The 16,522-nt window shown below is 49.7% G+C and overlaps 2 protein-coding genes across 4 annotated transcripts in view; one reads left to right on the top strand and one right to left on the bottom strand.

Annotated features, from left to right (window-relative positions):
- C2 (complement C2) overlaps positions 1 to 16,429 on the bottom strand; it is a 50,294-nt gene extending 33,865 nt beyond the window's left edge. Inside the window, exon 1 of the mRNA XM_015136031.3 lies at positions 16,279 to 16,429. The gene's annotated coding sequence lies outside the window, so the exon portion shown is untranslated. The remainder of the gene's footprint in view (positions 1 to 16,278) is intronic.
- Positions 11,654 to 15,584, top strand: ZBTB12 (zinc finger and BTB domain containing 12). Of its 3 annotated transcripts, none has more exons than XM_078000401.1 (2): positions 11,654 to 11,775; positions 12,881 to 15,584. In XM_078000401.1, exon 2 carries the CDS (start codon positions 12,901 to 12,903, stop codon positions 14,278 to 14,280), a length of 1,380 nt encoding a protein of 459 aa, XP_077856527.1. In that variant the 5' UTR covers positions 11,654 to 11,775; positions 12,881 to 12,900; the 3' UTR covers positions 14,281 to 15,584. The 3 variants fall into 3 exon arrangements, with proteins under 3 accessions (XP_077856527.1, XP_077856526.1, XP_001113734.1); XM_078000400.1 differs by having other exon boundaries at positions 11,690 to 11,803; XM_001113734.5 differs by lacking the exon at positions 11,654 to 11,775 and adding an exon at positions 12,137 to 12,377.
- Positions 16,430 to 16,522: the final 93 nt, after the last annotated feature.

Genomic DNA, 16,522 nt, shown 5'->3' on the forward strand with positions numbered 1-16,522 from the left:
TTCTATGTGACAGCCTTGAGGCAGAATTCCTTCTCTGGGAAACCTTAGTCTTTGCTCTTTAGGCCACATTATTAAGAGTAATATCCTGGCTGGGCACAGTGGCTCATGTCTGTAATCCCAGCACTTTGAGAGGCTGAGGAGGGCAGATCACAAGGTCAGGAGATCAAGACCTTCCTGGCCAACATGGTGAAACACAGTGAATACAAAACTTAGCTGGGCGCGGTGGCACATGCCTGTATAATTGCAGCTACTTGGGAGGCTGAGGCAGGAGAATCACTTGAACCAGGGAGTTGGATCGGAGGTTGCAGTGAGCCGAGATCGTGCCACTGCACTCCAGCCTGGGTGACAAAGCGAGATTCCATCAAAAAAAAAAAAAAAAAAAAAAAAGGGCCAGGCACAGTGGCTCATGCCTGTAATTCCAGCACTTTGGGAGGCCAAGGTGGGTGGATCATCTGAGGTCACGAGTTCAAGACCAGCCTGGCCAACATAGTGAAACCCTGTCTCTACTAAAAATACAAAAATTAGCTGGGTGCGGTGACACGTGCCTGTAGTCCCAGCTACACGGGAGCCTGAGGCAAGAGAATCACTTACACCCAGGAGGCGGAGGTTGCAGTGAGCCAAGATCACACCACTACACTCCAGCGTGGGTGATAGAATGAGACTCTGTCTCAAAAAAAAAAAAAAAAAAGTAACCTCCTTTACTTAACGTCAAGTGAGTATAGATGTCAATGCCTTTGTTTCATTTTGTTTTATTTTTTTGAGACGGAGTTTTGCTCTTGTTGCCCTGACTTGCCCAGACGGGAGTGCAATGGCGCAATCTCGGCTCACTGTAACCTCTGCCTTTCAGGTTCAAATGATTCTTGTGCCTCAGCCTCCCAAGCAGCTGGGATTACAGGCGCCCGCCACCATGCCCGGCTAATTTTTGTATTTTTAGTAGAGATAGCGGTTCACCATGTTGGCCAGGCTGGTCGCAAACTCCTGACATCAGATGATCCGCCCACCTTGGCCTCTCAAAGTGCTGCAATTACAGGCGTGAGCCACTGTGCCCAGCCAAGATGTTAATGTTACCTACAAAATGCCTTCATCGAAGTAGCCAGACTTCAGTCAGGCATGGTGGCATGCTCGTAGTCCCAGATACCCAGGAGGCTGAGGCAGTAGGATCACTTGAGCCTGAGAGTTCGAGCCCAGCCTGGAGAACATAGTGAGCGTCTATCTCATTAAGATAATATATATAGTGCCCAAGGGCACCATAGCCTTGAAAAATGACACCTTTTTTTTTTTTTTTTTTTTTTTTTTGTAGAAATAGGGTTTCACCATCTTACCCAGAGTGGTCTTGAAGTCCTGGGCTCAAGTAATCCTCCCACCTTGCCCTCCTAAACTGCTGGGATTACAGGTGTGAGCCACCGCCCTTGGCCTCACACATAAAATTAACCATCAGGCCGGGCGCGGTGGCTCATGCCTGTAATCCCAGAACTTTGGGAGGCCGAGGCGGGTGGATCACGAGGTCAGGAGATCGAGACCATCCTGGCTAACACAGTGAAACCCCGTCTCTACTAAAAATACAAAAAATTAGCCGGGCGTGGTGGTGAGCACCTGCAGTCCCAGCTACTCGGCAGGCTGAGGCAGGAGAACGGAATGAACCCGGCAGGCGGAGCTAGCAGTGAGCCCAGATTGCGCCACTGCACTCCAGCCTGGGCGACAGAGCGAGACTCCGTCTCAAAAAAAAAAAAAAAATTAACCATCACAGAGTCATCAATGTGGTAACCAATCTCTCTCTTTTTTTTTTTTTTCTTTTTTGAAATGGAGTCTCACTCCATCACTCAGGTTGGAGTGTAGTGACACTATCTCAGCTCACTGCAGCCTCTGCCTCCCAGGTTCAGGCGATTCTCCTGCCTCAGCCTCCTGAGTAGCTGGGATTACAGGCACACACCATCACACCTGGTTAAGTTTTTGTATTTTTAGTAGAGACAGGATTTCACCATGTTGGCCACACTGGTCTCGAACCCTCCCAAAGGCGATCCACCTGCCTCAGCCTCCCAAAGTGCCGGAATTACAGGCATGAGCCACTGCGCCCAGCCTGGTAACCAATCTCTAAAGAACACATGGTACCACCCAGAGAGAATGAGATAAAGGCCAAGAAGGCCAAAGGCATCAACAGAGGAAAAGGTCAAGACAGGAAAGGACTGAGGGTTTATAGAACAGACTGAAATTATAGAAGGAAGGGAGCCTGGATACAGGAGTGTCATGGAAACCAGGAAAAAGTAGTGGATCAAACAGTGTGGTCAAGTATGTCACAGACTGCAGAAAGCTCAAGTGAGATGAGCACTGAATAATATCCATTAGATTTGAAGCCGTTAAATCTTTTTTCCCAAGAAGCAACAGTCTCATGGCTGGTGTACAACTGCTTCAGAAAATAGTTTGGCATTATCAGGGAAGCTGAACAGGTGCAGACCTCAACATCCAGCAACTCCACTCTTAGGAATATGTGGATACTTGCTACTCAGACTGTGGTCCACAGACCGACAGCATCAGCATCAGCAGGAGCTTGTAGAAATGCAGAATCTGGCCGGGCACAGTGGCTCACGCCTGTAATCCCAGCACTTTGAGAGACTGCAGCGGGTGGATCGCTTGAGCCCAGGAGTTCAAGACCAGTCTCGGCAACGTAGCGAGACCTGGTCTCAAATTGAAAAAATAAAAAGGGGCCGGGCATGGTGGCTCATGCCTGTAATCTCAGCACGTTGGGAGGCTGAGGTGGGCAGATCACCTGAGGTCAGGAGTTCGAGACCAGCCTGGGTAACATGGTGAAACCTCATCTCTACTAAAAATACAAAAATTAGCCAGGCATGGTGGCACGTGCCTGTAGTCCCAGCTACTTGGGAGACTGTGGCAAGAGAATTGCTTGAACCGGGGAGGCGGAGGCTGCAGTGTGCCACTGCACTCCAGCCTGGGCAACAGAGCGAGACTCTCTCAAAAAAAAAAAGAAAGAAAGAAAGAAACGTAGAATCTCAGGCCCCACCCAGACCTACTGACTCAGACTCCAAATTAAAACTCCAGATGACTCATGTTCATGCTGATTTCGAGAAGCATTTAATCTTCAAACCCTCTTGCTCACATTAAAAGAATTTTGCAAATTATGTACCCTTTGCATGTTTTTATGCTGCTATCTAAAACCTTCCCCAAATGTTTAGTTGCAAAAGAATGCCATTTCCAGTGCGTTGTAAACATGGATCTTTTTTAAAAAGTGTTATTTCACTTTTTAACCATTCCCTTCATGATTCATTTTATTTTATTTTATTTATTTGTTTATTTTTTGAGACACCAGTCTCACTCCGTCTCCCAGGCTGGAATGCAGTTACGCCATCTTAGCTCACTGCAAGCTCTGCCTCCCAGGTTCAAGCGATTCTCCTGCCTCAGCCTCCCAAGTAGCTGGCATTACAGGCGCCCGCGACCACATCTGGCTAATTTTTGTATTTTTAGTAGAGACAGGGTTTCACCTTGTTGCTCAGGCTGGTCTTGAACTCCTGACTTCAGGTGATCCACCCGCTTCAGCCTCCCAAAGTGCTGGGATTGCAGGCATGAGCCACCACACCCAGCCCAATTCATTTTATTTATTTATTTTTTATTTTTTTTTTTTTTTTTTTTTTTTTTTTTTTTTTTTTTTTTTTTTTGAGACGGAGTCTTGCTCTGTCGCCCAGGCTGGAGTGCAGTGGCACGATTTCGGCTCACTGCAACTTCTGCCTCCCAGGTTCAAGAGATTCTCCTGCCTCAGCCTCCCGAGTAGCTGGGATTACAGGCACAAGCCACCACGCCCCGCTAATTTTTGTATTTTTAGTAGAGACAGGGTTGCCCCATGTTGGCCAGGCTGGTCTTGAATTCCTGACCTCAAATGATTCACCTGCCTCGGCCTCCCAAAGTGCTGGGATTATAGATGTGAGCCACCATGCTGGGCCCATGATTCACTTTTAAAGTATGTTATTGTAATCTTCTTTAACAGTCAGAAATTTCACATTGTTCTATTTCTTCTAAATTCTTATTTTCACACTTCTATTTCTACCCCCAAGATATTATCCTAATGTAATTAATTTTGTGCTTTAAAGCCTGAGCAACATGGCAAAACCCTGTCTCTACAAAAAGTAACAAAAATTAGCTGGGCGTGATGGCATGTGCCTGTAGTCCTAGCTACTCTAGAGGCAGAGGTGGGAGGATTGCCTGTGCCCGGGGAGGTCAAGGCTGCAGTGAGTCATGATTGTGCATTCCAGCCTGGGCAACAGAGTGAGACCCTGTCAAAAAAAAAAAAAAATGAGCAAAGAACTTGAATAGATATTTCTTCAGAGAAGACACACAAATGGTCAACAAGGACATGAAAAAATGCTCAACATCATTAGTCATTAAGTCAATGAAAATAAAACTATAATGAGTACGACTTCATATCAACTAGAATGTCTATTTAAAAAAAAAACAGAAAATAACAACTGTTGCCAAGGATATGGAGAAATTGAAGCTTATGTACAATGTCCTGGTGGGAACATAAAATGGTGCAGCTGCTGTGGACAACAGTTTGGCAGTTCCTCGAAAGGTTTAACATATAGGGTGGACACAGTGGCTCATGTCTGTGATCCCAGGCTGAGAGGAATTTGGGAAGCTAAGGGTGGAGGATCGCTTGAGCCTAGGAGTTCGAGACCAGCCTGGGAAACACAGCAAGACTTCATCTCTACGAAAAAAAAAAAAGGTCGGGGGCAGGTGCCGTTGCTAACGCCTATAATCTCAACACTTTGGGAAGCCAAGGGAGGCGGATCCCTTGAGCTCAGGAGTTTCAAACCAACCTGGGCAACATGGTGAAACCCTGTTTCTACAAAAATACAAAAATTAGCCAGGCGTGGCGGTGCACACTTGTAGTCCTAGCTACTCAGGAGGCTAAGGCTGAAGGATTGCTTGAGCCTGGGAGACGGAGGTTGCAGTGAGCCAAGATCACACTACCGCATTCCAGTCTGGTCAACAGAGACCCTGTCTAAAAAATAATAATAAAAAAAATTTAAAATTTAACATATAATTGCCACATAATCCAGCAGTTCCACTCCTAGGTATATACCCAAAAGAACTGAAAATAGGTATACAAACAAATTCTAGTATTACAAGCATCAATTAAAAAACAATGAATGAATTACAGCTACACAAGTCAATAAAACCATAATGTTGAGTGAAAAGGCCAGCCCCAGAACATGTACAGTATGATGCATCTGTGTGATGGTCAAACAGACAAAACTAAACTGTCTGGGAACACCTACAACTGCACAGATACTGAAACTATTACAATAAGCAAGTGAAGTATACACGGTCATACCTCAGAGATATTTTGGGCTTGGTTCCAGATCACCTCAATAAAGTCAGTCATATCAACGACTTTTTGCACACAAGTTATGTTTACACTGTACTGTAGTCTATTCAGTGTGCAATAGCATATGTCTAAAAACAATGTATGTAATCTTAATTTTAAAATACTTTATTGGTAAAAAATGCTAACAGTCATCTGAGTCTTCAGTGAGTTGTAATATTTTTGCTCGTGGAGGATTTTATTTTGATATCGATAGCTGCTGACTGATTAGGGTAGTGGTTGCTGAAGGTTGGGATGTCTGTGACAATTTTTTTTTTTTTTTTTTTTTTTTGAGATGAAATCTCACTCTGTCGCCCAGGCTGGAATGCAGTGGTGCAATCTCGGCTCATTACAACCTCCATCTCCCGGGTTCAAGCGATTCTTCTGCCTCAGCCTCCCGAGTAGCTGGGATTACAGGCATCCCTACCACATCCAGCTAATTTTTGTGTTTTTGTGGAGATCAGGTTTCACCATGTTGGCCCAGGCTAGCCTTGAACTCCTGACCTCAGGTGATCCGCCCACCTCAGCCTCCCAAAGTGCTGGGATTACAGGAGTGAGTCACTGCGCCCGGCCAACAAATAAGACAACAATGAAATTTGCTGTATCCATTGACTCTAACTTTTATAAAAGATTTATCTGGGCCAAGCACGGTGGCTCATACCTGTAGTCTCAACACTTTTGGAGGCCAAGGCGGGAGTATCACTTAAACCCAAGAATTCAAGATCAACCTGGGCAACATAGAAAGACCCAGTCTTGCCACTTTTAATTAAAAAAAAAAAAAAAAAAGTCTGGTTGCGCTGGCTCACGCCTGTAATCCCAGCACTTTGGGAGGCCGAGGTGGGCGGATCACGAGGTCAGGAGTTCGAGACCAGCCTGGCCAACATGATGAAACCCCATCTCTACTAAAAATACAAAAAATTAGCTGGGCGTGGTGGCAGACGCCTATAATCCTAGCTACTCAGGAGGCTGAGGCAGGAAAATTGCTTGAACCCGGAAGGCAAAGGTTGCAGTGAGCTGAGATCACACCACTGCACTCCAGCCTGGGCAACAGGAGCAAAAAAAAAATTAGCCAGGAGTGGTAGCGTGCGCCTGTAGTCCCAGCTACTCCGGAGGCTGAGGCAGGAGAATCGGTTGAACCTCGGAGATGGAGGTTGCAGTGAGCCGAGATTGTGCCACCGTACCCCAGCCTGGCAACAGAGCAAGACTCCGTCTAAAAAAAAAAAAAAAATAGCCCAGGGAAGTCGAGGCTGCAGTGAGCCTGGCTTGCACCACTGTACTCCAGCCTGAGCAATAGAAACCACATTTTTTTTTTAACAGGGTCTTGCACTGTCACCCAAGCTAGAGTGCAGCAGTACAAACAAGGCTCAATGCAGCCTTCTCCTCCCCGGGCTGAAGCAGTCCTCCCACCTCAGCCTCGTGAATAGCTGTGACCACAGGCTGCACCACTTCCCGCAGCTTTTTTTTTTTTTTTTTTTTTTTTTTTGCTGAGACTGGGTTTTGCCTTGTTGCCCAGGCTGGTTTCAAGTGATCCTCTTCCCTTGGCTTCCCAAAAGTGCTGAGTTTACCGGCATGAGCCACCATACCCACCCTTGTACCCTCTTATACATTTTAAATTTTGAACAAAACTTTATAATTTGAATTTCGAATTGTACTTATACTTTTTGAATTTTGAACAAAACTACATTTTGAATTTTGAACTTTGAATTTTGAGTTTGTAAACAAAATTTTACAAACTCTATTTCTTTCCTTTTTTTTTTTTTTTTTTAAGACGGAGTTTCACTCTTGTTGCCCAGGCTGGAGTGCAGTGGCGTGATCTCAACTCACTACAACCTCCGCCTCCCAGGTTCAAGCGATTCTCCTGCCTCAGCCTCCTGAGTAGCTGGGATTACAAGTATGCACCACCACGCCCAGGTAATTTTTGTTTTGTTTTGTTTTGTTTTGTATTTTTAGTAGAGACCGGGTTTCACCATGTTGGCCAGGCTGTTCTCCAACTTCTGACCTCAAATGATCCGGCCACCTCAGCCTCCCAAAGTGCTGCGATTACAGGTGTGAACCACTGCACCCGGTCCTACAAACTCTAATTCCTAACTTGACAGCTTTTTGTATTTCTGCTCTCACGAATGACTCTATGAAAAAAAAAAATAAAATGAACAATTTTTTTAGAAACTTGGGATACGGATTAGGTCATTTGCAGGGACACAGGCAGGCCTGGGGAGGACAACCTGATCCAGGTATCACAGGCCCGAAAATCAGTTGCTCAAGCAGCAAGGATGACAGAGGGTAGCAGAGCAGACTTGGCGAGGCTCAGAGGATACAATGTTTGGCGAGAAGTGGAAGAGTCTTTTTCTGTCTGGAATTCACAAGGTGCTGGGAGAATCTGCCTCCATTTCCCCAGAGAGACCTGGAGCTGGGCAGAGTCAGCAAGGGTGTGTGGAGGACTTGGACGATGGCAAAGGTGGTGGGCTGCAGGGAGTAAATTCCCTCTGAGGTAGGAGAGGGAGGGAAGAGCTTGTCTGGAGGCAGGTTGAGGCTGGGAGAGGGCTCCGAAGAGCTAGGGATAATGAGCTCCGAGGAAGGAGGAGCCAGCATTGAGGAGCAGTCAAGGGGATGGATGGGAGTTCAGAAAAAGTGGTTTTGCAGATGGATGGGAGTGGTGCAGGCACTTTGTTTTCATATGGCTTCTTTCCCCAAGCAGTGAGCCCCTTCCAACATTGCCAAAACTTCCTGCAGTTTTCACCAGGGTTCCTGCACTGAGGGCAGAGCTGAGTGCAGATCAAAGGAGAAAGAGAAAGAAGTTGGAGGTTTTGTTGTAATGCAAGACGGTTTCATCAGCCTATGGATTTAAAAGTCCAGTCTGACTTACCTCTTCCTTTTCTATAGGTTGCTCAGGGAATATGGTTATTCTAGTGTGTGTAAGCATCGTTGTAAAAACTAAGCCCACAGCCTAAAATACTTTGAATGTCTCAGAGAAATGTCTGATGTTTGCTACAGTTTTGGATTACCAAGGCCACTCCTTACCTCTATGAGTAGCCAAGGGCAGTGCTCTAAGCTGTAAGCTAGTTTCTCTCAGACACGCCGACAAACATACACACCCCTTTTCAAAGTAAGCTGTTATGGACTCATAGGACTGGCAAATACTTCAGAGAGTAATCCCTCCATTTTGTTAAAGAGAATACTGAAACCTGGGGAGCCTTGATGACTTGAAGATGGACTGCAACCTGGACCTTCTGTCTCCTAGTTGTTCCTTGCATCCCTAGTTAAATTTTGTTTCCTTTTAAAAATATATTTACTTTTATTTGTTATTTTATTATTTTCGAGACAGGTGTCTTGCTTTGTTGCCCAGGCTGGTCTCAAACTCCTGGCCTCAAGTGATCCTCCCACCTCAGCCTCCCAAAGTGCTGGGATTACAGGCATGAGCCACAGTGCCCAGCCCAGATTTTATTTCTAAAGCTCACTAAGAATCCTAATTTTTTTTTTTTAAAAGACAGGGTCTTACTCTGTTGCCCAGGCTGGAGTACAGTGGCACTATCATGGGTCACTGCAGCCTCAACTGCCTGGGCTTAAGCAGTCCTCCCACCTCAGCCTCTCATGTAGCTGGGATCACAAGCACATGCACACCATCATGCCCTCCTAATTTTCTTATTATTTGTAGAGATGGGGTCTTGCTATGTTGCCCAGACTGGTCTCAAACTCCTGGGCTCAAGGGATCCTCCTGCCTTGGCCTCCCAAAGTGCTGGGATTATAGGAATGAGCCTGACCCAAGAATCCTACATGTATCTCCTAAATGTATCTGTTCTTGACACCACACCAAGGCATTTGTACTGCAAGCTAAGGACAGGAGAGCCCCTGGTTTTATACTGGCAGAAGTTGGTGAAGAAGGGACAAGGATCTAAATGACAGCTTGTGCACCTCTGCTTGTCTTTATGCAGAGCTGTAACTGGGTGGGCTGGACACTTGAAGGATTCATTGGCTCTCAACTTCACCTGCCACCAAGGACTACCTGTCTTAAGCCATGGACTGAGATTAGGCCCCCTGTCCCATCCACATTCCCAGAAAGGAAAAGTAGCAAGAAAGGGATAGGAAACAAAATTTTACCAACTCTAATTCTTAACTTGACAGCTTTATGTATTTCTGCTCTCAATGAAATGTGAACTGTTCTTCTGAGAAGTTTGGCAATGAGGAAAAGAAGAGATGAGAGAGAAAAACAGAAGTTTTAAAGTTATTTTGGGTCAGGCGCAGTGGCTCATGCCTATAATCCCAACACTTTGGGAGGCTGAGCCAGGCAGATCACCTGAGGTCAGGAGTTCGAGACCAGTCTGGCCAACATGGTGAAACCCCATCTCTACTAAAAATACAAAAATTAGCTGGGTATGGTGGTGGGCGCCTGTAATCCCAGCTACTTGGGAGGCTGAAGCAGGAGAATCGCTTGAACCTGGGAGGCAGAGGTTGCAGTGAGCCAAGATCATGCCATTGCACTCCAGCCTAGGTGACAAGAGCAAAACTCCAGCTAAATAAATACTTAATTAAAATTCTTTTGAAAATTTCACAGTACATCTCCCAAATTAGGAAAAGGGAAACAGAGCCATTGTTTACTCAGCATCTACTGCATGCCAGGCTCATTTAAACCTCACACTAGCCCTGTGAGGGATCAGGGCCTTCAAGATAAAAATGCTTTCAGATGAACTAAGGATGGGCGGGGGAGACAGAGATAAGGACACTGTGATTCAGAGAATTAAGTAACTTGCCCAAAGGGCCTCAGTTAGTACAGGAATATGGCTTTTATTTTTTAAAAATGATTTGTGAATCTGGCAGCCTTCTGAGCCAGAGTAGGCTCAGAAACTCCTAGGAATGTGGCTTTAAGCCTAGGTGCGTCTGACACAAAATCATGTGTTCTTCCTCAAATCTACATGGCCTAACTACAAAGAGAGCAGTTTAGAACAAACTTTTAGATTCCACAGAAGGAACTGGGTGCAAGCATAAAAATCAGATAATTTAAAAGAAAAAGGCAAAGAGTCAAGGTACCACCTAAACGCTGTCTACGCTGCCTCCGCCCTCCTGCCAAACAGCATCCCTTGAGTTCAAGAATTCAGTTTCAGCTCAAGCACAAACTTTTTATGGGTGGATGCTGGCTGAGCCAAAGAGGAATTACTTCAACAATCATTTGTTGCATGACCTTTTTTGGTTTTTTGTTTTGTTTTGTTTCAAGGAGTCTTGCTCTGTCTCCCAGGCTGGAGTGCAATGGCACAATCTAGGCTCACTGAAATCTCCACCTCCCAGGTTCAAGCGATTCTCCTGCCTCAGTCTCCCCAGTAGCTGGGATTACAGGCACCTGCCACCGCGTCCGGCTAATTTTTGTATATTTAGTAGAGACAGGGTTTCACCATGTTGGCCAGGCTGGTCTCGAACTCCCGACCTCAAATGATCCACCTGCCTTGGCCTCCCACAGTGCTGGGATTACAGGCGTGAGCCACCACACCCGCCCTATTGCATGATTTTTTTGTTGTTGTAGTTGTTTTGCAAAACATAACCCACAACATAATTCCTGCAACCAAGAAGTTTATAGTCTCATGGGGAAACCAGATATTGAACACATTATAAGAAACTTCATCAGAATTGAAACGTAAGGAAAACGCACTATTCTCCTGAAGGACGTAAAAAAGAAATCCAATTGGCAGGAAACAGTGGCATCTTCACACAGACTTGGATAGGTGGGGAAGTGAGTGTAAGTATCAGGTGAGAAGAAGGGAAAGAGAAGGGAACAGCCTTCAAGATGCTCCTAAATGCTGTCGCTGAAGCTGTGGAGACCGTAACTTAGTCTGAAAGAGACAAGAGAAAGAGAAGGCCCGGGCGCAGTGTTGAAGGGAAGTTTTGTTTAGAGCTGGACATTTTCAGTCTGGAGGAGAGGTGAGGAATAAGGGGGATGGTGCAGTGGAAGATTAGAGTAGAATCATACTAACATAAATCACATCATTAAAATTAGTCCTAGGGTTAATTATATACTAAAGGTGAAATGGGCAAGGTCACAGATAGCACAAGTGGAGGGCGACTGTCTTGGCAAGAAGTTAGGATTAATCCTGAGAATGGAGGGGAGTGCGGGTGTGATTTTAAAGGACTGACATGGAGTGGAGGAGAGCTGAGGGCACTGGATCGTCTGGTTTTGTGGCAAGTGAAATCATATTTCAGGCCTGAAGGGCTGAGGCGGTTACTAGCTTTACAAGAGTTGAAAAGCCTGGAAATGCGGCTGGAGCCACTGTGAACACACTCAGCAGCGGAGGCAGGCGTGGGCAATACCTACCAACAGCTCTGTTAGCCACAGGTCGGTTGGGCCCCTGAGAGGTGCCGCTGATGCACCCAGGGCAGCGCTCTGCACAGCTGGACCGGAGAGGCACCACCCCTGGGAGCAGGTGACAGCGCCGGCAGCCTAGAGAACGGGTGCGCGCGCGCGCGCTGCGGGATGCGGCGCAGGCGGGGCGCGCGGGGACGCGGAGCGGGTAGCGCCACGGGCAGCCGGGATTGGGGGGCGGGCCCGAGTGAGCGGGCCTCCGCGCGGCACTTGGCACGCACGCGCAGACTGGCCGCGGGGCCTGGAGGCACAGAGGAGGGGGAGCGAGAAAGAGGGGGGTGTGGAACGTATTTCCGCTCTGGCGGACAAATAATCCCGGCCAAAGAGGAGGCAAGGCCGTCCGGCCCTTTAACCGCGTGGGGGTGCTGGTGAAGAAAGGGGGGTCGGGAAGGGGGGATCCTGCTCCTTTAATTCCCTCCCCTCTTCCTCCTCCCCGAGTCCTAGCCGACGCCGCCGCCGCGCGCGCGGGGCCTGGAACACACGGCGCGAGCCGCCCCCGCCCCTCCCCCCTTACGCCCACGCGGAGCCGGCCCCGCGCGCGCGCCCCGTGCACCCCCGCGCCTGCGCGCTGCCCAGGCCCTGCCCGTGTGTGGGGGGCGCTGCAGGCCCCGGGGGGGTGGGGAAAATAGGGGATAAAAAAAACAGCGCGCGGAACCGGGCCAGGTGAGAGGAGCGTGCACTCAGGGTCGTGGGGCTGGGGGGGCGTGCCACGGAGCTCTGAGCGTGGGGGCAGGGCGTGCACGGTGCGTGCAGGCGGCGGGGGGAGGACGTGAAAAGCGCGTGCAAACGTGTAAGGGGGGGCGGAGGAATGAGGCAGCCGGTAAAGGGGGCGGGGTGAGAAGAGTCTGCAACCGGGGCCACCTCGGCGTCCAGAGCCCCAGGCCTCTGCCCCCCCTTTTCTCCGTCCTTCCACCGTGGGCGCGCGGGCTCGCCCCATCCTAGCGGGCTGCTGGGCTGGGGGGTGTGGACTGCCCCGCCCCCGAGAACCACGCCTCCCTCCTCTCAGAGGGACAGCGCCTCCCCAGGGTTGGGGAAACTGAGGAAGAGATCTGAAGACCGGGAGATCGGATGCCGGGGGGCTGGGCAAGAATGGGGGCGAGGGTCCTGGAGCCTTGGCTTCGGAGAGCCAGAGACCTTTGTCTCTGACCGGTTTCCTTCCCAACCAGGGTTGCCCACCCCCGCCACAATGGCCTCTGGGGTGGAAGTCCTGCGCTTCCAGCTGCCTGGCCACGAGGCCGCTACGCTACGGAACATGAACCAGCTCCGAGCAGAGGAGCGGTTCTGCGACGTGACCATTGTGGCTGACAGCCTCAAGTTTCGAGGCCACAAGGTCATCTTGGCCGCCTGCTCACCGTTCCTGCGGGACCAGTTCCTGCTGAACCCCAGCTCAGAGCTGCAGGTCTCCCTGATGCACAGTGCACGCATCGTGGCCGACCTGCTCCTCTCCTGCTACACGGGCGCCCTGGAATTCGCTGTTAGGGACATCGTCAACTACCTGACAGCCGCCTCCTACCTGCAGATGGAGCACGTGGTGGAGAAATGCCGGAATGCTCTCAGCCAGTTCATTGAGCCCAAAATAGGCCTCAAAGAGGATGGGGTCAGTGAGGCTAGCCTTGTGAGCAGCGTAAGCGCCACCAAGTCCCTCCTCCCTCCAGCCAGGACCCCAAAGCCAGCCCCGAAGCCCCCACCCCCACCTCCTCTACCCCCTCCACTCCTGCGGCCAGTGAAGCTGGAGTTCCCACTGGATGAGGACTTGGAGCTGAAAGCGGAGGAAGAGGATGAGGATGAGGATGAGGACGTGTCTGACATCTGCATCGTCAAGGTGGAGTCGGCCCTGGAGGTGGCACACCGGCTCAAACCCCCTGGAGGCCTGGGAGGGGGTCTGGGCATTGGAGGCTCCGTGGGTGGCCACCTTGGGGAGCTGGCCCAGAGCAGCGTGCCCCCCAGCACTGTAGCCCCACCACAGGGTGTGGTGAAGGCCTGCTATAGCCTGTCTGAGGACGCAGAAGGGGAGGGCCTGCTGTTGATTCCTGGAGGCCGGGCCAGCGTGGGGGCCACCTCGGGCCTGGTGGAAGCAGCAGCGGTGGCCATGGCTGCCCGGGGGGCGGGGGGCAGCCTGGGGGCGGGGGGCAGCCGGGGACCCCTGCCTGGGGGATTCTCGGGTGGAAACCCCTTAAAGAACATCAAATGCACCAAGTGCCCGGAAGTGTTCCAGGGCGTGGAGAAGCTGGTCTTCCACATGCGGGCGCAGCACTTCATCTTCATGTGCCCTCGCTGTGGCAAGCAGTTCAACCACAGCAGCAACCTCAACCGCCACATGAACGTGCATCGTGGTGTCAAGTCACACTCGTGCGGCATCTGCGGCAAGTGCTTCACACAGAAGTCCACCCTGCACGACCACCTCAACCTGCACTCGGGAGCGCGGCCCTACCGCTGCTCCTACTGCGACGTGCGCTTCGCCCACAAGCCTGCCATTAGGCGGCACCTCAAGGAGCAACACGGCAAGACCACGGCCGAGAACGTGCTGGAGGCCAGTGTGGCCGAGATCAACGTCCTCATCCGCTAGCCGCGCAGGCGTGGAGGCCAGGAGGCTGGGGTCCCTGGGCTGGGTGGGAAAAGGGCTCTTTGGCCCAGGAGAATTGGGGGGTGGGGGGGTCTGGGGCAGAAAGGTAAGAGTAGGAGGCTGAGCAGATGCACACATCCTGAAAGAGGGAAGATGATTCCTTGGAGAGAAGACTGTTGCTCTTCACAGTGCAAGAAGCTGGAGCTGGGGACAGGGTTCTTGGAGTAGGCCAGGGAAATACGGGGTCCCAGAGAAAGATTTCCTTCTCTTAGAGGTGCATGTGTATGTGGAGGGAGGGAAAAGGGTCCTATAGAACAAGGGAAGACAAAAATGTTTTATTCCTGGCTAAGGCTGCCCAGGGAAAGGTTCTGACATTTCTCCAGATAAGAAGGGTGGGTGGGTGGGTGGGTACAGGGAGGGAATTTGGCAGGAGGACATGCTCCTGCTTAGAATAGACCTGGGGTGAGGGAGTGGTAAGGGGAAAAGATTATTGAGTCCCAGAAAAGGAAGGGGGAGACAGTTCTTGCATGCTGGGGAAATGGGACTGCGAGTATGAGGCTTGCTGAAATTTGAGGGAGAACAAAGTAAGACGCCAGGTAAGAGAACATGGGGTGCGCATCCTGGGTAGATATTGGGAAGTGGGGGTACAATAGCAAGAACAATGGATAGTCATGGGGGTGGGGGGGTAGGGCACTTAGAAAAGAAAGAACACAAGAAGGGCTCTTGGGAGGGAGGGAGAGGAGTAGAGACATACAGTATTTTTTAAGAAAAAACATATTTTTTAGGATTTTTTCTGGAGTTTGGGGTTTTAGTTTTTCTGCTTTTGTTTTCCACAAAATAAAAAAAACAAACAAAAAAAAACAACTTTTTTTTTCTTTACACTCTGGCAACTGCCTGTACATGACTATCCTGCCCTAGACAGCCTCTCCCTGTGATGCTGCATTAATACCTGGAGGTCACAACTCATGCATGTCCCTTGCCTGAAGGAGCCCAGCCCTAAACATAGGAGAGGAGTGTGACAAGTGAGCTCCTCTGGTCAGGGACTCCCCCAAGTCCCCGCCCCCAGCCTTCCATCAGTTCTGCTATCTCAACACTTAGCCAGGTACTTCACGGTACAAGTGATGGCAGTCGTGGGGATGCACATGAACTCTATTTGAGGGACTTAGATCAGTGCTAGGGATGAGCTACAGGTGGCCAACCTGCCCACGGAAATTGTAAGCAGGAATCTGTGTTGGTCATATTTTGTCTGGGGTAAATGGTTCATGTCTTCAGGAAAGCTAAAAAAAAAAAAAAAAAAAAAAAAAAAAAGCTAAGTTTGGATTAAGGTGCAGGGAAAAACTACAATTCCCAGAAAGCTCTGGAATAGTTAACCAAAGAGAACTACAGTTCCCAGAAGGCCTTGAATTGGCCTCAGGTGCCCCACCTGCCTGTGTCAAATACTGCGTGTGAAATCATACAGATATTTTCTAACTCGACCAAAACGTAATACCTAAAAGGATGGTACCCTAAATACAGCTATCGAGGTTGTCTATCTTGGTGTACATCATTTATACTTAAAGTGTCCGCTGGGCTATGACCCACGGAGTACCTGACTGTGCTTATGAAGTGTTCGGCAAAAAAGGTTTACTTACTGCAGTGTCACCAGTCAGTAATGACGTTCGGGCCGCTGGGCTTACCTGGATCCCTAATGCGTGTGGAGGTGTAACACGCCTGATATAAACAGAAGAGACATTTTGCCACAGGTTTTCAAAAGGGCACGCTGCTCCAGGGGACATGAAGCAATATGCTAGAAGCAGCCAAGAACAAAGGTGTCCTCCGCGTCCCTATCGCCCTCTTCTTGCTCGTTAGAAAGGCGAGGCCAAAACTGAGGCCGAGCCTTCTATCTGGTAACCCAAAAACTAGAAAGGCAGAAAAGCAACCAGAGGCGGGAAAAGCCCAAGCAGGCCAGAGGAAATACAGCCGCTGCCGAGAGCCGGGAGGTTCAGAAGCTCCGCTTGTTACCTAAAACCAGATGGGGACAGAGACGCCACACCTAGGCCCAGGCGTGCCTCGCCCTCGGTCCCTGCAGAGCTGAGGCCAGGAATGACAGGAATTCTCCCTTGCAGCTCCCAGCTTAGGACAGTCACAGCCATCTCCGAAGCCGCTGTCAGGGGAAAATGGCCAGAAAGCGTGTAGCGGCTCCTTTAAGGCTCCTCCTCGCCCTCCCTCCCTCGCCCACGTGACCCGGGGCGGCCGCGCGCCGGCT

The sequence above is a fragment of the Macaca mulatta genome, chromosome 4 (assembly GCF_049350105.2).
Source record: "Macaca mulatta isolate MMU2019108-1 chromosome 4, T2T-MMU8v2.0, whole genome shotgun sequence".
In the NCBI taxonomy this organism is placed as follows: Eukaryota; Metazoa; Chordata; class Mammalia; order Primates; family Cercopithecidae; genus Macaca; species Macaca mulatta.

Coding starts and splice junctions, on each gene's coding strand:
- ZBTB12 (XM_078000401.1), top strand. CDS start 12,901: ATGGCCTCTGGGGTGGAAGTCCTGCGCTTCCAGCTGCCTGGCCACGAG.